The 27,327-nt window shown below is 42.6% G+C and overlaps 1 protein-coding gene across 2 annotated transcripts; it reads right to left on the bottom strand.

Moving 5' to 3' along the window:
* Positions 1-903: 903 nt before the first annotated feature.
* jcada (junctional cadherin 5 associated a) lies at positions 904-25,551 on the bottom strand. 2 transcript variants are annotated; one of them, XM_039617463.1, is made up of 6 exons: positions 24,929-25,551; positions 24,594-24,790; positions 12,529-13,058; positions 9,106-10,059; positions 4,749-8,308; positions 904-3,204 (listed from the first exon to the last, which is right to left on the bottom strand). In XM_039617463.1, exons 3-6 carry the CDS (start codon positions 12,900-12,902, stop codon positions 3,170-3,172), a joined length of 4,923 nt encoding a protein of 1,640 aa, XP_039473397.1. In that variant the 5' UTR covers positions 12,903-13,058; positions 24,594-24,790; positions 24,929-25,551; the 3' UTR covers positions 904-3,169. The 2 variants fall into 2 exon arrangements, with proteins under 2 accessions (XP_039473397.1, XP_031604910.2); XM_031749050.2 differs by lacking the exon at positions 24,594-24,790.
* Positions 25,552-27,327: the final 1,776 nt, after the last annotated feature.

The raw sequence follows: 27,327 nt of genomic DNA, 5'->3' as shown, positions 1-27,327 counted from the left end.
ACCAAATTCTGCAATTCACCAATCATGTGTTGTGCAAGTTTGGTGAGCCCATGTGAAATGTAGCTACAGTTTCCTGTTCTTATGTAACAGGCATGACATCCAGTGTGGTCTTCTTCTATCAACATTGTTTGAGGCGCTCAGAGATGCTCTTCTACGCTAACTGTACGGGGAGATCATTTGCATTTCTGTTGCCTTTCACTTGAGGCAGTCTGGCTGTTCTCCTGTGACCTCTGTCATTAACAAGGCAATGCTACATTCAAAGTCACTCAAATCACCTTTCCTGCTGCCATCTGATTGGCTGACTAGATATTTGCATTTCAGCAGATGAACAGGTTAATATATATTTGAGTTTTTTTCAATTCAATTTTATTTATATAGCGCCAAATCACAACAACAGTCGCCTCAAGGCGCTTTATATTGTAAGTTAGACCCTACAATAATACATACAAAATCTTTAAATAAAAAAATATAATCATCCACTAAAAGCTTTTTGTGTTGACTGTCACATGTATTTTAGCCTAAAGCACATTTAAACAGCAGAATTTGAGCCAAAGTGCTTTAGAGACAGGCACATTTACATACCAGGTCTCCAAAGATTTCATTTTTAAACCCATAAAAAGCTGAAAGCTGTGTTTTGCATTGAACTAATTATTATGGAAAGTAAAAGTCACAGTGATTTAAAACATGTTCAGAATTTGCAAATTGATGATGATTCACCTTATAAGTCCTGACACACTGCTTTCCCTTACATAAGCTGCCTTTTATAGGTTAAAGGTGTTGGTATCACTAGCCCCGTATTTACTTGGTATCACATTGAAATTATCAGTATCACACAGCACTACTGGCTTGCTTCTTGAAGGATATTTCATTACATTAACACAATGCAAACAACCAGAAGCAAAATGTTTCATGCAAAGACTTTTATTTATGAACAGTCTGCAGTACTGTACAACAGCACAAACTTGTCTGTATTTCTGATCATTCTTAATGATCATAGCAAATATAGACAAATACTGTGCCTTCAAAAACAGTTCCCTTTTCACAATAATCTAAAAATACCTTGTTCTTTTTAAATATGTAGCTTAACTTTTGAAAATAAAATATACATTATATGAAATATAACAGTTGTTTATTGGATAGACTATATTGTACCAAATGCAATTATATGCAAATACACTTTCTCTCTGTGACTTCTTACACATTACATGCACAAAAAAAGAGGAGGGGAAAAAAAGATGCAGCGCATACAAAAGAAGCTGTACATACCTCTGTATGAAAATAGAAAATATCAAAGCAAGATGTGCACCAATAGTCTAGATTATGTTACAAAGAACTCGCCGTACAAAAAGACCTACAGGAATGACCAGATAACACATTACCTGGAACACAGAGGTACGGGTACTGGGTTGTTTTAACAGAACAAAGACAAAACCTTGTTTTTAATGCCCCGCCGATGAACTCATGGTCAGAGCCACATCCGAGAAAGTCTAAAACCAGATCCCAAATACAACTGGATCAAAGAGTGACAGGGTCATACAAGCAAACCAGGAGTTACAGTTTTAGTTTGGAATTTTGCCATTAAACCCAGTGAGTGTTGATGTCCAATGCATAGCACAAAGTTTGGTTTGGTTTGTGTTTAAATTTCTAGTATTGCTACCCCATAAGTGACGTGAGTCTGAACCAAACTGCCAGTTATGGCCACAACTTACAAAGCATTGATATGTCAGCGTTAAATTATTGAACATGTACAGATACTGTGATTAGTATTCCAACACCAATGTTCTGTACAGCATCGATATTAAGCCTCTCCAGCTTAATATCATTATTATTGCCAAAACACCTTCATACGTCTCCAATCTCATTTAAAATAAAATGGATTTGCTCATGTCCAGTTTAAATAAGCACACAGAAAAAGTTCTCCACAAAAACAGCGTGTACGAGGCACACTGCTACATAGCTACATCTATCATTTCCGGCAAAAAAAAGCACTTCTGAAGTCACACATAAGGTAGGGTGTGAGCAAAAACAGCAAAGACTCCACAGATTCTGTTAATGCCAGAAAAAAATATATGTGTTGAGATTTCTTTAGGAACAACATGAGGATTAACAAAAGACAGTCCCGGTACATGTCTCGACTGCTGATGCTGAGACTCGAGCGGGGAGGGTGTGAAATCAAATCCCTCCCAGTATAATCTCTGAGTATTTGCAGAGATTATCAGGTGCTCATTGGTAACATAAAGCCAATAATCTCAGCTGTGCAAATCTAACGCTTGTACCAAAAGGTAGAGCCTTTAAAGCAAATGAGATCAGTGCCTTGAAATAGAGACTTGCTTCTGAAATCATTTCACAAACACCCCTGCTTGTGACAACTGTATTGCTCTGAGTGAAGCTATTCAAGGACCACAGTGTTTCTCTATGCAATCCTCTCTCAGTACATTCTCTATCACACAAATATAAGAATAAAGAGTGAGGGCTTTCCTTACCAGTAATACACCCAAAGACTACAATCCCCCCAAAAATCTACTCTTTCATAACATACATAAGAAAATATACATTTCTTCAGCAATTAAATGTCTTAAATTGTTGTTTTTTTAATATTCTTAATAAAATCCTATAACTCTTTCTTATTTACATTTGGTTAGGTTAATACTGATTGTAATGCAATACTGTCGCCTTCACATGTGTCTGTACGTTTTTTTCTGTTACATTTCTTTTGTTTGTTTGTTGAGCAGAAGCACTTTTACATTCATATTTCAACACCAGAGCTTGCTGAGAAAGCCCCGAGTGCAGACGGGAATAATGACATGCATTCCTCCAAAAGCAAAATAAGACAACTTCAAAATAAGGAAGTCCTCTTGCTCGAGCAAATAAACTAGCTGAGAAGTGGAGAGAGTGGAAGGATGACAATGACGAGACTGAAAAAGGCCTGGAGAGCTGGCACCCAGCAGTGCCTTTATTTGGCTGTAAAAAAAAAAAAAGAAAGAAAAAAAGAAAGAAAAAAAACTCTTGCAGCACCGGGACAGTCAGTTCTGTGAGAAGTCATGTGTGACATTACTGGAGGGGTCACAGCTGACTGAGCCAAGAGGTGAGATGAAAGCCTTTGTTGCTGGAAAAAGCTGTTAACTTGACAAAGACTGATTTCCACAGTGGTGAAGGCAGTGGTCAGAGGTTACACCCTCTCCACTCGACTGGGGTCGTAAGAGTCTGATGAGAAAAGAGAAGAAAGAAAAGATGAGACAACACCATCGAAAACAAGACATAACGGTATTATTTGCTCTCACCTCAGTGGACCTTAAAGGAACAGTTTGACATTTTGGGATTGTTATAGTGCGACTGTAACAAACACATTTATTTGTGATTTCCTAGAGAGAAGTACGGTAATTGGAACTACGCAAGACACTCGTGAAATTTTGTAGGTGTCGCTGACAAAATAATAACAGCCATGCTTGATGATTGTTGTGGACCAAGAACTTGCTGCAGATTTATGCTTCAGGAGGAAATCTACACTGTGACTTACGGCATAACCGATCTCCGTAGAAACGTAACTGCGTGTTGGGTCAAGACATCCCGCAACTACTGTGATTGGCCTATACACTGATTCCTCCTGTGTATTTTTCTAATTTTTAAATGTATCACCCAGAGACCAACAACAACTACATCGTCTCAATATGAGGAAGAATAATCATAGCATCAATATAAGAACTTGTAATGTTAGGAAATTCTTGAGGGGAGATTTGTTTGCAACGAAAAAACAAAACACTGACCACAACAAAGAGCAGGGACCCACGGGAGGAAAATGACCTAGCATTTTATTTGTTTCTACAGGCTGGCACTGCATATAAAACACTGGGACATGAACACATGATAATAAACACATATTAAACCCAAACAAGCATAAAAGACAGCAAGAATGTCATTTGTGGCTACGTCAGGGTACATTGTAGGGTCTACAAAGCCTCCCTAATGTCTTAGCTTAACATGTAGACTAACAGCAAGGTTAAGCATTTATCTATCACCTCTAAAGCTCAGTAATTAATACACTATATCTCCACGCAGAAGTTCAAGCACTTTGTGAATTACAAGAAAGCTACATAGAAACTGTTAGTGGAGAAAAAAGAAAAATTTAAAAAACCAACGTGACGCTATCTGATAGGGTTTGATGTCATAGCCCAAACCTGTGCTCGCTAAATATAATTAGCATTTTGGTTTTTAAAAAAAGTTAATTTCACATCTCTGTTTGTGAACATGTTAAATAAATGAGACACAAGTTGTTCATTTGAAGTGTTAGGGATGTTAGTAGGCTAGTTCTTTCCAAGGCAGGTTAGCTATAGCAAAGCTTGATGTTTCTATGTATGTAAAACATGCTGTAAGCGTTATAGTGAGATATGAGATACGCAAAGTATAAAGCTATAGCTATAAGACATCTTACAGGAGACAACTAGCCTGGCTTTGTTCAAATATAAAAAAACAGTCTTAACATAACGGTGCAAACTTGTGTCTTTGTGTGAACTCACATGCACTCCTGGCTATATTCTTGATGTGCTTAACTGTATCTTAACACAGATATTTAATGGGTATAAAGCTTCTCTTCTAAATCTTTCCCCCAGCTATCAACAGCAAAGTAATCAGCAGTGTACCTACTTGTAAATGGTTAATAAACACAAGTGTATAGTATACTGAGGGTGCTTTGTTCAGGAGGGAAAACTGGCATATGAAAAGGTTGAATCTAGCCACTGACTTGAACCCACCTGAAATGGAGAGCATTTCCTCATCCTCATCTGAGGGGCCACAGGTCCCAGCGCTGTAGTTAAGTGGCAGCGTTATTTCTCTCTTGGGAACACTGCGAGGTTTAGGAAGCAGAGGAGGCTTCTGGAGCCTAGTGCGCTGCTTTGGTTTGGGTAACTTTTGCCCACCAGTATCTTGAGTTGTCACCGCTCTGCTGACCCCCGCTGCATTCAGTTTGTCTTCCACCTTATCCTTAGAGTTTTCATTGTCTTCCTCCACAATTTTCAAAACCACTTCTTCTTCTGGCTCTTCCTTTTTAACATCAGTTTCTACTTCTTTACTTCCTTCATGGTCTGCTGTTACCACAGTCTTAACATTAATCCCTTCTAACTCATCTTTCTGTCTCAGCTCTTCCTTACACAACCCTTCATTCACTTCATTTGATCTGCAGTCTTCTTCAGAACCTTCCAATTTATCATGTTCACCTGGGATTTTCTCCTCTTTTCCTTCTTCTCTTTCCATTTCCTTCTCCTCCTTTTCTAATTGTTGCTTGACTACGTCTACTTCTTTTGTCTCCTCCTGAACATCACATTCCTCTCTGTCTTCATTTATCTCTTGCGAGTACTCTTCTTCACCAGACCTGATGTCTTTGAGACTAAGGCGTCTTATTCGAGACACAGAGTCCAGTTCTTTCAGACGGGCTATTCTGTCTGTTGTTGACCTGCCCATACAAGTAGCAGATGAAACCGCAGTAGAGTTCAGCTTATCTTGCAGGGATTCGATTAGTTTGCATGCTCCACCTCGCCCCTTTTTCTCCCAACTGCAAATGCTCAGGGACAGCTTCTCATCGGGGCTGATGGGCAGAGACAGGGGAAGCTTACTTGGTGGGAATTCGGGCAGGTCTAATACTAACTGAGTCTCTGTATCGTCATTGTCCCTGCCATCACTGTGATCGTTGCTGTGCTGTTGCCTGTTATCTTCTTCTTGTACTTGTTTATCCATACCTGATTCTGTCTCTTTGAACTCTTCTTGATTTGCACCTCGGACAACCAAGGACTCCTCTTTCACTTGCTCATACTCTCGTTTCACTTGCTGTGTCTCATCAGTTGGGCTTTGTCGTTCCTCTGCATCATCCTGGCTGTCATCAGACTGCCTGTCAGCCACCCCTAAAGCTTCCACTGGAACGGCTATACCCAGGATCCGCGCCGCCCTCTGTTCAATGGACTCATTTTCAGGGATTCCTTTTGCGCATTTGACCTCATACAGGTTGCTGAGATCCTCTGCACGTAAAGCATTGGCTTTCTCTTGAATCAGTAAGTTTTCTAGGTGCTTATCTGCTATTGTTGACTCATTCTTGTAGGTCAGTGGCTCCGACATGGCATATCTCATATCACCATCATCATCCTCAAATACGAAAGAAACCTCCCTGGTCAACCTTGTGATATGTGTTGAACTGTCTTTCTGGGGTGATTTGCTGCTTTCACTCCTGGTCCTGCAGATGGTTAAATTCACGTTTCCCCTTAAATGTGGAACATTGTTTGATTCAGCCTTTCTTTTTGTATTCCCCTTGGTTTCAAGTTCATTATTTGAGTTGTGCTCAGGGCTACACCTATTTTTAAGAATTGCTGTCCTCGTGTCCCAGGAGGGCTCCATCAACTGAGTAAAATCTTTCTGATCCAGTGGTGAGGGGACTGAGAGTGAGCGCTGCACTGGCTCCCCGGGACCACCGGGAGTTTCAGTGTACACAGTTAACCCCACATCTTTCAGTAAAGACTCTTGAGGGACTGGGATATCCTGTCTATAGTGGCGGTTAGACTCATTGTGAGGGGGTAGCGAGGACAGGTTGTCTCTGCAGCCTGAGTTTGAGCGAACTGAAAGATCATTAGTGGCTGGTATGTTGTTGGCCTGTGAGCTGGAAAAAACACTCCTCATATCCATAGACTCTAGGTCAGCAGTAGATGCCAATGACTTTGATCTGACTTTTGGAGTGTTGGGCTTTATATTGTGCAATGGTGGAAGACTGATTGCTTCCCTGCCTGGTTCTGGACCAGCAATAAAGTGTGTTCCTGAATTAAACCGAGCTAAACTCTTATTCATCCCATCAAGATCATCAATGCACTGAGCCACAATGGGCCTCTTGCTGATTGTGTCTTCCATTTCCTTATTGATGCTCTCCAGTTCACCAATAACATCACAGGGTCGTCGGTTCACTGGCTTTAGGAGAAACTGACCAAAGACGACTTGCTCTGCAGTCTCTGGGGTGCTGTTTTTTCTTGGAGATGATGGCTGCTCGTCTCCCTGATTTTGAACCTTGGCTGGAGAGGACGGGTCTTGCTGCGAGGGCTGAAGGGATAGTGGTTCTGTTGGGCTCAGGCTGAGACGGGAAAAAGCACTGTTGCTGGAGAGATGAAGGTTCTTCTGGCCTGCCATCGGATAGCCATAAGAGGAGCTGTTGTCTGTCACCACACCAATATCCGTGGTTGTATTTGAGGCAGACTGAACAGGTCCCTGCCCACCCGGAGGGCTCTGGAGTTCTGGACTTTTTACCACTGTCAAAGGTGAGCCGGTCTGAGTTTCCTGATTACGGTACTGGTTTCCAGGCCAAGACCCAGCATAGCACAACTCTTTATCTTCATTGGCTTGAAGTGTCCAGGCATCTATTATTTCCTTCCTTAAAGGAGCTCTCTTGTAATTCCTCATTGAGGATGTGCTGCTGGAGTGAAAGCGAGAATAATGGGATTTAATAGGCATCTCGTTCACAGACTTGCTCCTAATATTGGGGCTCTCTTTGAGGCCTACAGCGAATGTCTCAGTGTTGGTGACGGTCAAGCTTGGTATTGTCTCATTGTTGTTCTGATCAGCTCCAAAGTCTTTGTTAATGTTAGTCGGTGTATGAACAGGGACAGACACAAGGCAGAAAATGGTCTCACTCACTCTTCTCTTGGTATTCCTATTGTTTTCTGGCCCTGAATCTGGGGCAATTTTCTTCACTTGGGTGATGGTTTCAGCAAAGACCTGGTCTGAGCTGGAGCCCTGACGAGAAGAAGTTCTTGTTAACGGGGTTTGGAAGGCTGAAGAGGGCGAAGGAGGAGGGCGTTGGTTTTTAGGATATCTGTTGTTGCAGTTTTGGTCAGGTGCTGGGAAGTTATCGACAGTCTGTTTGTGCAAATTGCTGTGCCACCTCTTATTGTCATTGTCAAAGTCGCTAGAAGACGTCTGGTTACCGTCATCGGCCAATTTGGCAGCGATGAAAGGCCCCAATGGCGGGGGCAAAAAGGCACTGTCGTCGGGTGCAGGTTCCGACACGGTGACGCTGGGAAGCTCGTTACGAATGTGGCGAATCTTGTCAGCATCTGTCAAGGAGTTGCCACCCAGAGCTGAGGAAATATGGCGGATACGGGGATCATCAAAGGGGATATACTGGACCCCTCCACCAGGGTGCTCTTGGGTAGTATATACAGGGTAAAGTTGCTTCTGGCTCCTCTCTCTCTGTGGATCAGCCCACGGACCTACTGGATGTCTGGTGAACCAGTGAGATCCATCTGGAGCAACTTGAATGTGCTGGTACATCTCTCCTCTGTACCTACGAGTTAAAACAACAAAGTTAACCAATACGGAGATGAACATAAAAAAACAACCTACTGGCTTCAATATTAATTTGTGAATAATTACTAAACTATTACTGCATAGTTTTGCTCCAGCTTTTGTATAGCAGGTCAGAATTATGCATCACAAGGTAAATTTATTTAATATTTACCAATTACCACCAAAAGGACAGAAATTGAGCCTTTTGATAGAAATGAAAAAGATGGAATTATATTCTGGGTGTGAAAAGTGATACAAGTGTATGAAACAGAGCCCTCTCTTGATTTATGACCTCAGTAAACACTTAATGAGTTTTTGGTTGCTTGTTTCAAGTCTTATTAAACACAATATGATACTCATTTTGTAAATTATGGTCCCCATTGGAGTCACAGACAAGTCTAAATTGGAATATGCTCATTGGCTAAAGACTTGTAATTGACAAGTTGATAGCTAATGATTGCTAGGTTTCTCAGTAAGATACACCTCTCATGTGTCAAGTCTAGTTTTATGACCCCAAGTTTGTGACAGTAAAAATTATCAGTTGAAGGCTTCATATTTGGGCTTCCCAAACCAACGAATGATGTCAGAGTGGCTACCTGCTTTTAGTCTATGCATAAAATGCATGTCCTACTTAAGAAAAATATGTATAGGAAGTGGTATCAGATATTTCCTTCTGACATTTTTTTCTTACAAAAAATATCAACACATTTTGTCATGCTTGTTTTCTGCTGTAGGGTACTTTACAATGGGGAACATTACAGTAGGGAACATTAAAGCTTCTTATCATGTCCATACCTGTAGTCAACAGCAATTTCACCATATCCCCGCCGCCCCCCTCCCATTATAGGAGCTCTTTTATATGATGGGGGAGGGATGTATCCTGGAGGTCCAGAGTCCTGTGCAAAATAGTCCAGTTGGGGGTCACCTGGTCTTGATATGGGAAGTGGCGTTCTGTCCCTGGACTGGGGAACGTTCGAGTCTCTGCCAGACAACACCTCACAGCTTCCCCTGATCTGCTGGTGCATCTCATAAGAGGGAGGTCTGGGGGGTCGGGTGAAGCGGGGCTTTGGTGTCATTGAGAGCTGGTTAGCGCTAGCTGGCCTGCCATTCTCTGGCCAGCGCGGTGCTCTGTAAAGGTCATGGTGTAAGAATGGGTGGCCATTGACCCGTCTGTACAGGTCCTGACCAGATGAAGGTATTTCCACAAACTGCAGACTTTCAGGCTGTAGCATCCTGGGCAGGGACTGGGATTTGGCTTTGGTCCTCGGGTGGACTACCATCCCCTCTGGTGTCCTGGCATGGAGCCTTTGTTGCTCCTGTGCCCAGCGCTCGCCCTCACTTTGTGACAGCTGGCTGCCAAAGTTCACAGCTGGACGCCACTCATCTGTCCCCAGGCTCTGGCATTTCCTCTCAGTCGCCATCCTCCACTGATGGAGAGCAGCCTCCCTGTCTCTGGATCGGGCCTGAGCCTGGGTTTGGGCCTGGACTTGGGCCTGAGCGTGGGCCTGAGCTTGGGCTTGGGCCGCCCATCGCTGCCTCTCCTGAGCTGCCCTCTGACGCTCCTCGGCAGAGAGCTCTTGGCCTCTTGCTTGTTGAGGCCTGTCCGGTCTGCTGTAGCCCCCTGGACCCCCTCCATGGGGATCTCGGAAATCAGCATAATCCAGCAGCACAGTGAAGTCCTGGCCTCTCCTCCGCCAGTAGGACACATCTTTGGACTGAGACTGAGGACCTCTAGTGCTATCACAAAACCTGTGACGAAACACACAAAGGCATCCATATGCTTCAAGTGAAATGCTTGTAGAAGAAGAAACAACCCATAGCACAATAAGGATGAAACTGGATGAAGAACTGGGACAGAAATAACAGATGAAGAATAGAAATAGAAGTTCAGTGAAATTCATAAAATTCCCTTACCTGTGAGTGAAATTGTTTAGATAAAAAAACAGGAGATACTTCTAAACACCAGAGACTACTTCCTGTTTAAACTGCCAACACTGGAGAACCTGCAGTGAAGCCAAAGCTAATGATGTTAAAACTTTTTTATTCATTCAAAATATTTAAAATGTTATAGTTAGTAGTCTTAATGAGAGGTGTTTTAAAGGTAGAGGGTGTTATGTAGGGAAAAACCTCACACTGGCTTTAGCTCAGATCATATATATTATTTATAGAAAAACTAGTCCAATATTTAGGCACTAGGTAACCAAGATTTGAACTCTTTTTCTTCCCTCCTTTAAAGAAAGTGTCTCCCCAATATCTGGCTGTAGATGAAGTAGTTTAGTCATAGGGTAAGGCTCTCTTCATGATCCTTATCGTTATAGTTGATTTAGAGGTGGGCCAATGCAATACTGCATGACATACACACTGAATAAATCTCAGTAAAGCTGGGCACTAAAAAATAAAATATAAGTGATATAAGTAGCAAAATTTTATTAACAGTTTGAAGAGATTTAATTTTAAAAAAGGAGCGCATTTCCCACTAGATGGAGACAAATGACTATCAGTAATAATGGAGTGTTTGGTAATTGTGATTTTCTATGGGGCATAATGAAGATGTTACACAATGACAAACTGTGGCTGTTAGTCCCGGGCGTCCTCCGAAGCAGATCAAAATGTAGAGGATGTTTCACTGACAGTCTTTCTACAGCACTGCTCGTTAGTCCTTAATCTAAGACAATGGGCACCATCTAAATGCAACGACAGCTTCTGCTGTATCTCTGTGAAGATGTTTGATGACAGACCCAACAGACAACAAGCCGCAATTGGTCCCTACATGCAGCGGGATTGTTTCAGCCTATTTGTGGAGTGACAGACTGACTGACAACGTAAACAAGACACAAGCGCATGTGTATTCCCCCTCGAGGCCGAGGCCGCCGAGCGTCCTTGACATTTCCATCCGTGACCATCACTGGCCACAAACGTTGGCTTGAAAGAGAAGAAGGGGAAGGGAGAGTAGCCGTGGCAGTCTGCTAAATTTGAGGGCATCTTGTGTAAGATGAGTTAACATCATTAGGCTAATTTGGTCTAAGTAGCACTGCTGAGTGGAAGTGCCAATAAAGGCCCGTTCCTTATCTGAACCAAAGCTGCCAGGCAAAACAGATTTGCATGAGGAGGAAGAAAAGAGGGATGAGCAAACAACGGACTGAAATCGCAGAACATATGTCTTTGCGATTCCCTCATTCCCAGCAGAACGCTCTGATAGCACTGGCAGAGCAGCGACATGAAAATGCGGATTACTCATCTCAAAGAATAACACCAAAAATGAAAAACAAAGAAAAATGCCACTAACACAACTGCTGACATTATTCAAGGTCATTTGACTATTTCGAGATGCTCCGTCACTGACTGCTGGCTAAAAAGGATTATGGGGAATCATCCAAGCAAAATGTAAGGAAAAAGGGGGTTGGGGAAGAGATCTGACAAGCCTGTCTAATTGTGTGGACAAGGGAACAGCTGTATTGACTTTGTCTCAGTTACAGCACACTAACCCCCAGAACTGGTGCAAATAGGCAAACTAAACAATCCTGTTTTCAGGGGAAAAAATGGGCTGGCTGCAGCCTGGCGATATCTCCGGAAATATCATAGGTTCTAACAGACCTTACCCGAGAGGGTTTCACTTGCATAACTACTCCAGACTAAGCTATATATAGCCTATGATCCATATACATATTAAAAAAACTATATGAATACTTTATAATTGATGAGATATGCATTATTTAAGCAGGTTTAATGCCTTTAAAACAAGAAGAAGCCAGTAAAGTATACTTGATATGTACAAACCTGGCATACAGAAAGGGGTATCCTGACAAACCTGGCAACCTAAGTGTGTGCGTAAGACTGGGCATGCTCAAATGGGGCACATAGGTTTGGCCAAAAGCTGTTTTGATTACAACTCCAAGGCCCCATGTGGCAGATTAAGACTCCAGCACACAATATCCCTCCTCCCCTCGCCCAAGACTTGATTGGAAAGAGGAGGCGAGAGGGAAATAGAGATGAAATGAGATGAAGTTACACACACGGGAAAAACCGGCAGCGGTGTTAGTTCCATTGAATATGTACTGCAAAATCCCTGTGCAAAACTCTTTGATGACTTACGTCATTTTAGAAATCTCTTCCAAGGAAACCACAACATCAAATGATAAACAGTCAGGACAAAAAGAATCAGTACAGAGCATGCAGAAAGACATCTAGACAGCAGCACATCTCAGGTCTGTAGCTTACCCACTGTCTGAGGTTAGCGACTCTCCCAAGGAGTGAGTGTCGGTTTGGCACCGGTTCTCGCCGTCCCGTCTCGGCTGGCTCCTATCCCTGGACTCATTGTTGTTGGGACAGCCCCCAGCATCGTATGCTTGGGGCTGCCTGGTTCCGCCACCATTCCCATAGGCCAATACGGGCCCTCTTTCATAGCCATTTACTGTCCTGGGGCCGGACCTGTTCTCTAGTATTTCATGGTGCTTGCTGTAGGACGGTGGTGAGGATGAACGGGGTTGGTGGGATGAGGGAGCAGGGGTTGGGGTAGGGGTAGGGGTGGAGGAGGTGGCGTGCTTGGGCAGCTTATATCCATGAGAGATGAGGAGGTCCTCCACGCTGTACATGGTCGCATTTGTTTATGCTGGTGTGGTTTCGTTTTTCCTCTCTCTGCTTTTTTTTTTCTGAGAGAGAGGAAGGTAGGTCGGTTGTCAAGGCGTTTCTGCTTCTTCCCTACGTGCAGCGGCGGGATCACCGGCACAGCTGTGCAGCTGAGGCCATCACTGGGAAAAAAAAGAGAGAGAGGGGGATGACATGAAGACACCAGAAGGGAGACAGAAAAAAAGAAGGTGACGATAAAACCATTATCCCCGCCACCCGTGTCCAGTTTTTGTTAGGGTTCCCGAGCTTTGTGAACATTTGAAGGCACAAAATGAAGAAAAAGAAAATGACCCCAAATTCTGAGCCGCCACGACAAAACCCAGCTCATCCGCCTTCCCAACAGCCATTCCCTCCCACCTATCTTCTCCGGTCCCTCCTAGCAACAACCCTCTTTTCATTTCACTCAGACATCATCAGCACCGAACCGTCAACGCTCCAGAACTGAGGGCGAACCGGGGCTACACGAACGCCCTCAAAAACAAGCCGCAGTCGCATGTTCCTCAGCGGGAAGAGGAGTTTCAGGGGGCTGCTGGCGCTGCAGTGAAAATGCAAAATGTCACTGTTTACAGTAGGCTCCCTGTAGACTTCCATACAGTCACTGTAAGGTAGCTGTTAGCAGCCCCTTCCGCTGCTTCATGTTTTGCATCAATGAAGCAACTGGGGGATTGTATTCCTCTCTCTCTGCCCGCCTCCGCATCTTTTCTCTCCCCTGTCATCTCAAAAGTATTTTCTGGTTCTAGAAGAAGAGGACATGCTTTTAGACATGTGCCCTAAATAAATTTCCTAGTTGGGAGTAGTCGTTTGTGTACTCCTAAGCTCTGTACAAAAATCATTAGAATTTCATATGATGTCAGATTTTCAGTCTATGATTATCCTGGCAAAGGAAATTTAAATCCATAAACCACAAAAGTTTGCTATTTTTTAGAGAAACGCTACAACTTAATCTATCTTATTAGTTCAATGGTTATAGAAAAAAACTTAAGCAGGGAAATTGTAATGACATGACACCAACTTATGTGCACTACTTAATGTGACTTACTCACTGCTACATGTTCATCAAGGTTCATTAGGATTCAGTGCTCTAGGGCTGGCAAAATCGCTAGCCCGACGTCCCGGGGCTAGCGATTTTTCCAGTCGGGCTACCAAAATCTATCTCAGCCCTGCCCGTCGGGCTATCATAGGAAGGGAAAATATATGTCAATGCTTTTGCATTCTTTCGAAAATGTAGCTGAGTAATTATCTCACTGGCATCGATGAGCCACTGCCAATATATGACATATTGAAATCGCGTTTGAATTTGTGCTTGTTTTTTGCTTTCACTTTGCGATCGCGCGAACGGTGTGTAGAGAGCGGCAGTACTGATTGGTGAGTGACGATTAATTGCGCACCAGTTCCTCTGACATCTTCTTATCACTCATTAGCTTACTATTCAAACCTGACAAGTGAAATCTCCCACAGCAAGCTTAAACATGTGAGAGGTTTATTGCGCAGAGAATCGCTGACCGTTATGTAAGTACGTGTGTAAAAGCAGCAGGATTTACGCCGGTATTTTAGTTCTGCTGAGCCAAATAAGACAAGTCAGGGTGAAGAAGGGGCAGCCAAATAAAAGCCTACCACAAAACGGAAAAGTTATGACAAATCAGACTATGAGGCAAAAAGAAAGCTCAGCTTTTGTGGTTTCATGGACAAAAGAATTTATGTGGCTGGAATATGACAAGCTAAATAACATGATGTTCTGCCAGGTGTGTTGTGAGTTTCATTTCATTTGAGTCAACTAGCGCCTTTGTAACTGGGACCAGTAATTTTAAGAAAGACCCCATCAGAACCCATGAGAAATGCAAGAAATGCATTATTGCCCAGTCTGCAATATCTTTCCCAGAACACACAGCAATTGCAAAAAAACATACTAAAAATAAACCAAGCACAAGCAGAAGTCCTGAAAAATCTTTCAAAAGCGTACTATGTTGCAAAGAGTGAACTACCATTGTCAAAATTTAGCAGTCTTTGCAAACTTCAAAAAGCAAATGGCCTCGATCTTGGTTCCACTCACCCCTTACCCTTGACTTCAGTGGAAATTTCAGATTCAGGATCTGACACAGACTGATTCATGTTCTACACAGTTCTTGCAAGTTCATAGAAATTTCTGTTCAATTAGAACCAAGTATTTGAGTTGATGACTGTGATTTTTATACAGATGTTGTGATTTGTATTTTAACAACTTTCTGATAAATTTTGTTTCACGTTACAATATTATACTTTAATGTATAATATTGTAAAGGAAACAAAACATTAAAAAATTGCTCTCTTTTTTATTCGGGCTACTTAAATTTATTTTGGGCTACCAAAAACTGAAGAGTGCCTGCCCGAAGGGCTACCAGAGATTTTGAAATTTTGCGAGCCTTGCGTTACAAAGAGCGGATTTGTGAGTTTCACGTGTTTGCAGGTAAGTAGCGTACCAACAGCAGTGGCTGCAATGACTCCAGACATGTTTGCATGGAAAACTTTATATTCAGCTTTATATTTTAAAATTTACCGCCAGCTTCTCTGCCAAGCGAGCGAGTGATTCTTTCTGATACACGCTGAATAAAAAGTCTCCATATACTTGTAACCAGGTAACCAGGTAATACGCAAACAGAAAAAATACTGGTATTAGCTGTAGACCAAATTTTTATTTTAAATATCAACATCAGCCCAAAATTTCACAACAGAAGCATCCCTCCTAAGTATAACAAATAAGCAGACATTAACGTTGCACAACATTTTTGCTAAAAACTCTGAAGCAACCCAGTAAGGAACTGTAGTGCTACATCCACTTTAGGCTAGCTAGACGAGCTAGACCCCCATGATAGTACCATTCTCTGCAACCTTCTAAACAGGCAGCAGTGCGGGGACCCCAGGGAAAGGCTGGATTTAACGTTTTAAGCATTGCTCATTGTAAGTATCAGTATGATGGGCTGATGAAGAACTGAAATGATGATACCCAGTGTGCATCTGCTCGTGATGTAATGCCCTTGATGAAGTCATGTTTGCTGCCTTGTCAACAGGACAGATGCTGCTGCGGCCCACTCATTCAATACTTTCTGCTGGAACAGACTGCCAACAACCTGGCTGTCCTTAATAAGAAATGGCATACAGGAACAGTGCCGTGTGACTCATTGCCAGAATCAAATGCCGTTCAGACGGTTTTAAGAGCCAATCACTTTATGATTGTTAAACGGCAGAGCCAAATTGCTTGTTTTCGCTTCTGAAAGACAGACGGCAATGCAGCCTTGCCGAAATGTATTCAGCTGCAAACACATTAGCATTTGTTTTGCTCCATAGAATTTGTTCAGCCATGATCGTCACAAAGAGATTAAAAAAAAATCCTTCTATAAAAGGAGTCCTGACTCAGAGGACAGCGTCACCACCCCTTCTCCCTCCTTCTTGTACCTGAACTGTAGGAGAGCCTACTAGGTGATTAACAGGATCCAAGACCGTGAAATGCTGCTTTCTTTGTATGTCTGGCCCCCTAATACGATTATATTTTTCATTTAAAACCTTAAACCTGTTAGCTTTGGAGGATTGACTCTTGGCTCTTACCCAGTTATTACTTTTATTGAGTTTAACTCTTTCCATTAGTGTTTTAGGGTAATCTTTTCAAGAAGGAGCTGGGTTTGGAGTTTTTAGCTCCTTGTGAGCAAGGTCAGTGCAAACGGGCTGGCAGTTTGCTTCATTTGCTTTCAAGTAAGCAATGTGGACTTAGAACGTAGACATTTTTTTGCTGAGCTTTAATGCAACTTAAGCTTGGTACAGCTGTTGCAGAAATAGCATAAATGCCAGTAAAATGCACGCTAAGATGTTAATATTTATGACAGTTTGTCACTCATGTGATGGGCCTTTTCTTCTGTGTTTTAAATTAAGAATAACCACCATGCCTCCCCGCAGCCTTGCAAAGGCCTGTATCAGAATCTGCAATCTGACTGGTATCAGTACCCTTTCCTTCCTGCAGCTCAAGCCTATCCCGCCAACCAGGCTTAATCAATTAAAGCCTCAGGCCAAGGGCTAATATGATCATGCATTTTTTGCTATGATAACTGCATATCAACCAATCTTAACTCAACATCCATATGCTCACTAATCTATCTTAATCCTCAATCTGAGGCTCTCGGTGTCAGCGCTAAATGAAGATTATCTGCATCCTCAGTAAAAGTGAGGATTTCCTACTGTAAAGTGAGCTGCATTCATTCAGTCCCTCTAACCGTCCCACCCCACCCCACCACGTCACCAGCCCCACTCCTTCCTTCCCTACCATGACGGGCTCTGTTTAAATGCCACTAATTCTGTTACGCAATGGAATTACTGATTTTATGTCAAATAAAACCTTGGATTTGAGCACTGGTATGCAACAATGGGCAGCTCTCAACCCCCAAAACACAACAACATTGTGTTTCACCACAATGCCTTCTTATGTGAAAAAGACATTGGTGTTGCAGCCTCTCGGATTTGGCAACTAGAAAAAAGGGCTGATCTGCTGTATTTTTAATGGCATGGCTCACTCACAGAGAGAAAATTAATGATATAGTTTATGGATAACATGTGCTGCTAAGTAAGCTAAAAATAAGTGGAAACATATGAGGACTGGCATTCTCGTACCACCCCTCATACTATAAACTACTACTGTAGCATCTTTTGTGAATGATAGAAGAGGTCAATTAAAATACAGTTGTTGTCAGAAGTTCACATGCACTGATCACGGGTATCATGTGTATTATGGTAATTTAGGGTTTTTAAAGATTTATTTGAAACATTCTTTTTCCAGGGTGGAATTATTGTGCAGTATACATCTTTAATGAGTTTTATAAACAAGAATTGTGTGTGTGAACAAATTTTAATTTATTTTTGATTATCTCTAATTCGCAGGATCAAAATTATAAATACAGGCTCAAACATATACAAACGCTAACTCATATAAAAGGCAGTGGTGCTATAGGTTCTACAATGTCAAGTCCAAGGCTTGTTCACGTCTCATTGGTGATCATGATCGACTACAATTGGTAGTTTCTCTTTTTGCCAGCACTATATGGATTGACTAGTGAGGCTGGATTGGATTGACTCAGTCAACAATGGGAAAGTCCACTGAAGGTTTCTTGGAGCCATTATTAAACAACTACTGATTCAGATCATTGTACATAAGTACCAGTTATTTGGATGTCACACCACTTTTCCAGGCGCTATACTGTCAACATCAGATGAGAGGAATGGTTGGAATGTTCAGAAACAATGCAGAAAAGCACTACAGCTCAAGCTTGCCTTTAAGTAGAAAACAGGAGCCACAGCAAAATAAGTTTTACATGAGAGAGTGCTGACTAAGAAAGAAACCCCTGCTCGAAAACCAAAACTTTCAAGCTCAACTGAATTTTGCAGCTGTCACCATGGTCAAGCCAAATGCCTTATAGAGAAAACTTTTATGGTCAAACGAGACAAAGATTGAGCTTTTTGGCCACAAAGATGAGAGGTATGTTTGGAAGTATATCGGTGAGGCTTTCAAAAGTGAGATCAATGAACCAACTGTCAAGCATGGTGGTGGAAGAATCATGCTCTGGGGCTGTTTTGCTGCCAGTTGTAGTGGTACATTGCACAAATTGGATGGAATAATGAAGAAGGACTACTTCCAAACACTTCACTTCAAATCAACAACTAGACACTTGAAACGTATTCACAACTAAGTCTTGCAATAAGACAATGATCCCCAAAACACACGAAAACTGGCTTTGGAAAGGGTAAAGGAGGCTAACATTAAGCTTCTGGAAGAGCCTTCCCAAAGCCCGATGTCAACCTTATTAAAAATTTGTGGACTACACTTAGGTTCATGTCAAGAAAGCAAAGTAATTTAAATGAACTATACCAATTCTGCCAAGAAAAGTGGCAAATATCCAGGCAAAATAATCCCAGAAGCAGGCTGATGGTCGCCAAAAGCACCTGGTCAAGGTGCAAATTCTAAGTTGTTCACCTATTTCTTGATTTTTAAAGTCATTAAAGATGCATGATAAACAATCATTCTATCCAGTTCAAAGAAATCATTAAAAGACCAAAATATACTCATCACTGCAAAGAATTTCTATCATGAGAGTGTGTAAACTTCTGACCACAACTGTACGCTGTTATTAAAAAGAGGTAGGAGCATTATTCTTTTAGTTGAGTGTGTGGTGGCTACATTGGGGCGGACTGCAGGGGCATGACGGCTTGCAGGTTGACAGTTTGGTGTCAGCTCCTTATTCATGGCCTAGCTAAGATGGGTCGGGGAGGGAAGAAGAGGGGGCACACAATGCAGGACAGAGACCTAAATCAGGCCTTGAGGTGGACAGAACTGCAGCGTTAGAGGGTGTGACTAAGCACCCCGGGATGCACGGATTACAAACCTAGCACGGTAAACATTAGCAGAATAATTCAATCTAAAAAAAATAAACTTTACAGACAGTTTGCAGTTGAAGTCTGAAGTAGAAAAACAGAAGACTTTTCACATTGTGCTCAAAACCCACTGAGTAACAGTGATTAAAGTTAACACAGATGTGTTAAAATAGCACATTCCTGTTTAAAATGAAGCACTACAGACAAAAACAAATCTGGATTTAACAGGCTCCAGCATAAAGGCACCACAACAAAAGAAATCTCAAACACCAGGGCCTGGAACCAAAAAAGACGATAAGCCCGCTTCCTAAAATATTCCACAAGAGCCGCACCTCTCCAGCACATTGTTCCCAGTCTCCTTGGAACTATAACAACTGACCTGTGTGGGTGTGTTTTTGGCAAGTGTTTGGGCTGCATCTGTTAGGAGTGTGCATGCACAGGGGCTTCTCAAAGATGACGGCCCATCACATTCGGCAAACAGCAACGCCGTGCAGATTGTTTATCTATGTGACATCACCATGTCCAGCGGAGGGGCCGTCTCTCTTCCTGAGGAAGTGCGTTGAGTGTGAGTGTGTGTGTGAGGGGGGGTGGATGGACGGAGCAGAGCCAGCAGTGTCGCAAGTGTTTCCAATCAGGCGCTCGGCAGGCTCCTGTTTGTCCCAGGGAAAGAAGTTTGGAGGCGTTTTATTTTTTGGGCTGAGGCCGGAGGAATAAACAGCCCAAGTGAGCCTGAGGCCATATTTTACCCACAGTGACCCGCAATGTTCCCCACATCAGGTAGGAGTGTAACTCAGCAACATGAAGTGTGGGCATATTATCCAGGGGGCTACGTGCCCTCTGGGCACTTGCTATCCTTTAGGAAAATCCCACTGGGCTCAGCAGCCACTAGAGTTTAGGGCAATTATTATCTGCTGCAAAAAAAAGAAAAATTACAGCTAAAAATGAACAAGTAAAGAAATGCTTGAAAGCAATAAGATTATTACAAAACAAGAGCTCTTCACCATGTTGCAACCCACGTGCTCTTTCCAGCATGTACACCCCTCCTAATAGAGAGGGAAGCAACAGGCTGGGTGCTAGAGGTGGGCGCTGGTATGGGTATCGGATTGACACAAGCATGATACTTTGTTTCTATTCCCTAACTTCAGTATCTCATCCACTTAAATTCTTCTAAATTAATTATTTTTATGGAAAAGAAAAATATAACTCATTTTTGTCTGAATCCTTTTGTGTTGTCATGTCTATTTTGTTTATAGCTTATAGCAGATTTAAAGAACAGAAGTTGGTCCAGTGTCCATTAGAGACAGGAACATTTACATTCCGGGTCTCCAAAAGAACACTATTGCGGAAAATACATTTATTGGTCATTAAAACGTGTTTAGAATTTCCAAACTGATGACAATTCATGTCATAGGTCATGATACATTGCTCTCCCCTACTTAAGATGCCTTTAGAAATTAAAAGTATCAGTATCGGCATCATGCAATACCGGCCCTGTATTTAGTTGGTATTGGATTGCAGTCTCGCACAGCACTACTGGGTGTTTTTACCCCAAGTCAATTATCTAACAAAGGAAAGGTTTTACCAAAAAAAAAGCACAAAAAACCCCCCAACCACTAGCATTATTTTGTTTAGCATATCCCATGGCAACAGTTGTTTTTGCTTTTGTGAATGGCAGCTCGCAGACAATAGCATGTGGACCGCTAAGATATTCCTGCTGCATTGCCGTGCTCCAAAACTTATTACAGTCAAACTCAACTGGCAGAGAAATCAAAGGCAGGACGGGATGGAGAAGGGGAGTAGGAGGTTGGGAGAAAGGAGGGAGGACCAGGGAGAGGGTGGTGTTTTCGCTCCACCATATTCCAACACATCAGAATTTGCAACAGCACCGTCTGGTTCTGATTCATTTCAGACTGTCAAGAAGTAGTCCAGCCAAACATTTGTTCAACCCAAAGAAAACGTTCAACAACAACTGGCTCGGGCACAAGAACAGCACAGCTGATGGCTCATTAATGCACGAGGCAAGTCGTAAGGCGCTGATGATGTGACGGTTATTATGTCAGTGGACTCATTTTCCATTGTGCGGTGAGGCTTAGCGGAGTTCAGCTCAAACGCAGTGATTTGACGTCACGAGGTTCTCCTCGACTGAACACATCCAGCAGTGGTATGCAAAGGGAGATCCACGCCAGAGTCAGGAAATGATCATAATTTCATATGTGAGGAAAGAAGAGGAAAAAAGAAGGATTTTAAGCACGTTCATCCACAAAGCTACACAGCAGGCTTCACCTGCACTGAGCTATTCCCAACTCATACTCATTCTAAGCCTTGCCAAACTGGCTTCATGGTAATTAGTGTCTGTCAATGTCCGGAACTTGCTAGAGATGACAGTGGTGTGGTTTATCAGCCAGCAACACAGTGATCAAAGGGTTAGCAAGCTCTGGCTTTCTGCTAATCAGATGTGGACTGTGCACGGCTCCTGCTCAGCATCACAGAGGGAGAGGTAGCGAGCAATCCTGCATAAACAGAATCATCAGGAAAGTTTAAGCACATCGCGTGCGTGTCACATTTTAAGACAGCTGATAGAATTGTGTTGACAGGTGACTGTGATGCACATCACAGGTGGGATGAAAAAGGCTCTCCCACGCAAACGGAAACAGGAGCGCTGTCACTGGTAAATGTGGAAAACTGCTATGTAAACACATGAAAATGAACAGTCAGGGTTATCTCAAGGGCTTCATCACCGCATTGGCATAAAACCGACACAGAGAAATCACAAAGCAGACACAATCTCAGGCCATCTGCCAAACATATGGGCATTCACCGGCTAGCAGCCAGGATTTAACAATATCTCTCTCTCTCTCTCTCTCTACTCTACATATATATATATATATATATATATATATATATATATATATATATATATATATATATATATATATATATATATATATAGAGAGATAGATAGATAGATAGATAGATAGATAGATAGATAGATATATACATGCAGAGAAAGAGGGAGAGAGAGAGCGTGCTTTCCAGATCATTTCATGCCTCTGATTCTCGCTCTGAGAGGCATGCTGGCAGATGTCAGTATAGCTTTCACATGTTTCAGGCAGGCTTCATCCACCAGCGTCCTTCCCCTCCTGCCTGCGTCACCTCTGCTCTGACATCACATGTGACATCAGGCGAGACCTCAGAGGGGATCCCTGTAGCCGGGCAAACATTAGATGGCTTTCAAAGGCTTCGGCTGCAGCCACCCAATAGCAGAAAAAAAAAGAAACAATAATTTTCTTGGCCTATAAAAGAAGCTGGAGACTGAGTGAGAGAAAGGGCAGGCCTTGCTACTGTTAAAGACACCACAAACAATCACACACACACTTACAGGCGCACACATACACACAGACAGGATAACTGAAAGAGAAGTTTGGATCAGTCCTGAGAGTTGAACTGCTACGACTCACTTCATAGCTGTGGAGGGCCCCTTCAGTTTTGCTGACCAAACCTTTCCTCTCACTGGTGGAGGGAATTAATGAGCTGCTTCCCTTCTATTAAGAAGGGACACTCCCTACCCCCCCACCACCACCACCCCCCACCACTCTCCACTCCACACACACATACACACACCCTCCTCAGGGCATCTATCACAGCCTCGCATTCCCACACCATCTCAAATCTCAAGGATGTGCAAAAGACCTACCACATAACACTCATGCACCCACGCACACACACTTTTCTTAGCCTTTTCTTTTTTTGCAGTGTTTTGGCTTCTTATCTACAAATCCTGACACACTCTGAGGTCCAGGAAATGTCTTTTGCTGACATTTACTAACAGCTTTCGATGGAAACTTACTGACCTAAGAAAGACCTTGGCAAAAAAGAACAGATCACCCCTGCATAATGTTAATTAGCAGTTTGACAGCTGAAGTCAGGTCAGCTTAAATATGAGCGATTGGGTGCGATAAATGCACCGCAATAACTAAACTGTAACAAAATCCTGAACTTGGACTGGTCAGGTAAAACAGTCTTGGCAATCTGGCCCCTAGAGGTCCCTAAGTGACAGTAGGAATTTATGTGAAAGCCATTCTAAAATTAAAGCGGCAGAGCCATTGCAAACACTGTGACATAATTTAAGATGTATGGTTAAGAGGCAGAGCACAGGCCAGTGTTTTATACTTATCTAGCCTTGTGGGCTATTTAATAGATTTACACAATGAAAAACATTTAAGATCAGCGTCAAACAATGGACCCCAAATCGTGTTGTTTCCCAGTCAAAGTGACAGCGGGGTGGCTGTTTTGACAGCGCGTTTGTGCGGAGGTTATAAGGCAGTGCGTGCAGGAAGGCTGCACAGTGGGAAGGAGAAGAGAGGTCAAGCAGCAGCGGCAGCCACCATCATGCAAACACGCTGCAGGTGTGACAAAGTGACAACAAGCAAACATCAAAGCCGCCTAAACTTGGCAGACCATTTGCCAGAGGCGCTTTGCGCCAGGCTTCCGTCGCAATTTGGCGCTCATCGTACGTCCGACAGGCACCGAGAGCTACACGCGTTACCGGACCCTAGTGTTGTCACTGTGCTGTTCTCAGAAAATGATTGACGGGCTCGGCAGGATGCTGCTAGCCCCGCTGGTTCTGGTGCAGGTTACTGTGTGTCGTAGCATTACTAGCCTAGCCCAGAAACGCGCAATTTTACAGAGAAATAAAATCAGCTTGTTTGGGGTTTGGTCATGTGAGCAACACACGAGTAGACGTTATAACATGACTTGAGACCTTACATGGATGAGTGGAACTCCTTGGCTGATTTCGGCGATCCACTATGCTGTCATCTTTTAATGGTAGCTCCGTTTTATAAGTCGGGCTAATCACTAGGAAGGGAATACCAGCAGAGGGAAATTAGAGAAAAAGCATTTCTACAAGTTACATTTGGATATAAGTGATAGTTGTTTGGAGTAACGCGGGATGCCTCCCGAACACCAGCCATGGCCTGCAGTGTTATCGCTCAAGTCTTTAATTAGTGCTCCGGGCGATGGAAATGTCCGTGCGCGAGCTAGGACATTAAAAACTGCGTAATTTGGACGGAGTTTGGCCTCTGTTCCCCCAGCACGCGCGCAGAACGGCACATAGCTGGGCTAACGCTAGCCGGACTAGCTCCGTGAGCAGTCTTTAACCTTCAGCTGATAGGAGCGCGTCCGCAAACTGTGGCAGCCGCCACCGCAGACGCTCCAAGTTAAAAAAAATAAATAAATAAACAACGAGCTCCATCCTCCTACTCCTTCACCTTCTAATGCCATCTCCTCGAGGTGGCCCGGCCGTTTGTCCCGAACCTCCTATTCCACCAGAGGAGGCAGACAGAGCGCCGAGGCAGCTGGATCAAGTTGAGGGAGCGCTGGAAATGTTGAGGGCAGAGCAGATGCGACTCTCAGCCGCTGTCTACTGCCTCACAGCAGCAGCAGCAGCAGCAGCTCACCTCCACAGCTGCCGCATGTGTTGCCAAATAAAGAAATCAATAAAAAATAAAAATGGAAAAAAGAAAGAAAAAGCCACAATCAACAACGACCCCCGAGTCCAAAAGAATGGCTGGATGAAAGGCGCCCTGTGTCGCTCCACTTTTACCTGTGAAATGCGTCGTTGCGTTGCCGCCTAGTCCCCGCCGCTCACCCGTGCCGCTTCTCTGGACGGACTGAACTGGGATCTGCTGAGGGAACAGCCCCTCTTCTCCACCAGCGCCGAGGAAACATCCCTCTTCTCTAGCAGGGAGGCAGCTGGAGACTGCTGAGCAGTAAGGTCACTTCACACTTAGGGTTTCAGGAGAAAAATAAAAGGGAATTCTCTTTTAATGCTATACCTATCCATGCACATTAAACGTCACCGTGTCAGCCTCTGAAGGCGACTTGCAAACAGAAATATATGTGAGTTGATGAGCAACTCCATAAACCACAGGGGCGTTTCCAGGATTATTTTTAAATGGGGGCGGCGGCACAGGGGAACCAAGAAGAAGCGGGGAGGTTACAGGAAATAGCAGCTTTTGATCGGAAATAAATAGTGTAGAAACTTGGCTCTCTGTTAGCCTCATACAAATGGTATTACATAGAAAGCAGCTGTGCATGACAGCCTAAAAATTAAGTACTGAATAATTAATACTTTATAGTCATACTACTAATACTTTTGATTTTTTTTAAAAGTTTAATTCAATTTTATTTATATAGCACCAAATAACAACAACATTCACATCAAGGCTCAATATATTGTAAGCTAAAGACCCTACAATACTTAACAGAAAACTCCAACGATGACCCCCTGTGAGTGAGCAATTGGCGACAGTGGAAGGGAAAAACTCCTTTTTAACAGGAAGAAACCTACAGCAGAACCAGGCTCAGAGAGGGGCAGCAATCATTTGGGGGCGAGGGGAGGGAGATAAAAGACACTGTGGAAGAGAGCCAGAGATTATTAATAACTAATGGTTAAACACAGAGAGTGAAAAATGGTCAATGAAGAAAGAAATCAAATTAATAATATGCAAGTTTTAATATCAAAGTATACTTATAGTAGCAAAGGTAAAAGTGTTCATAATGCATCACATACAATATAACAATATTTGGATCATAAAAATGAATAATTAATATAATCCAACATTGGTACATGAAATAGTCACAGCATTTAATCTATCAATTTGTGTTTCTTCACTCAAATATTTACATTTTTTGCATTCCCAGGCACAAATTTCCATCCCTTTGCCCAGAACATGATTTTTCATCACAAACATCTCACTCGAGCTTATTAAAATCAAAGTACTATTTTAGGACAGATTTTTACACTGTTATTACTGTTATTCATTGTCATTAAAACTACTCAGGGTTATACTATAATGACTACTGGTTGATTTACTCTGTTTAGGGTAAATCTGGCAGGGATAGCTCAGTAGGTAAAGCGGTTTCCCCCTGATCGGAAGGTCGGGGGTTCGAATCCCCTGAACGGCTACCCTGAGGTACCCCTGAGCAAGGTACCGTCCCCACACACTGCTCCCCGGGCGCCACCCTGGTGGCTGCCCGCTGCTTCACTGAGTGAATGGGTTAAATGCAGAGAACAATTTCCCCAGAGGGATCAATAAAGTATACATCATTATTATTATTATTTACTTGGTTGGCTGGGTGATATATATACTTACCACTGTCATACTTTAGCTTTATAGTCATGCTGACTGACATGAAGAAACAAGAGCATGGATGTCCATGACCAGGAACAAATCCACTGGGTTTTGTTTTTATTTCACGTTTTGCAATGAGAGGGGGCCAATGTATTACTTTAATGTTGCAGCAGAAGATTTATTCTAATTATTTGTAATTATAATAATACAGTATAATAGATTTCAATAGTGATGCTAACAAAAGTGAAGCTTTAGAAATAAATGTTGTAGTATGATGTTTGCATCCAAAATATTTTGGACTACAAGGAGAAAGTAGCATAACATGAAGTACTGAAATACAGTAAAATTATATTTCATTTCAAGTACTGAGTAACTATACTATGCATTGGGGAACGGTCACCTCTGAACAAATCACTGCTGTAGGTTCTGTAACATTTAGCATACACAGGCTAGATGCCCAAACTTGCTTTGCTTCTATTAACATATGCAGAACTGTAATAAGTTGATTAATTACTGTGAAAACAGTAAACTATTATAATAACTGATTATTGTTTATGTAATTTTCAAGCCAGAAGCCCAACAGCTCCTTGGTCCTAGGCTGCTGTTTTTGAGAAGTGGCCATTCTTTTCCATTTTTTTAACTGTTTCAACAATGACTGAAAAATGATCATTAGCAGCAGTCTTTAGTTCTTGTGCCAAAGTAAACATATATCTACATGAATTGCTTCAGCAGGCCCATTTTCAACAAATTACTGTAGCTTACATGTACCATAGTTAGTATAAAAAGTTATTTACAGCAGTTAATCAAACTTTTTTGTTCCCACATAAAGTTTGCCAGAACCTCCTTTACACCCACCTGGCTCAAAGCC

Source organism: Oreochromis aureus, linkage group 9 (genome assembly GCF_013358895.1).
Source record: "Oreochromis aureus strain Israel breed Guangdong linkage group 9, ZZ_aureus, whole genome shotgun sequence".
Classification (NCBI taxonomy): domain Eukaryota; kingdom Metazoa; phylum Chordata; class Actinopteri; order Cichliformes; family Cichlidae; genus Oreochromis; species Oreochromis aureus.
This window is presented reverse-complemented; position numbering and strand designations above follow the sequence as displayed.

Coding starts and splice junctions, on each gene's coding strand:
- jcada (XM_039617463.1), bottom strand. CDS start 12,902: ATGTACAGCGTGGAGGACCTCCTCATCTCTCATGGATATAAGCTGCCC. Junction 10,060..12,528: donor TCGCTAACCTCAGACAGTGG/GTAAGCTACAGA, acceptor GTTTCGTCACAG/GTTTTGTGATAGCACTAGAG. Junction 8,309..9,105: donor GAAATTGCTGTTGACTACAG/GTATGGACATGA, acceptor TTTAACTCGTAG/GTACAGAGGAGAGATGTACC.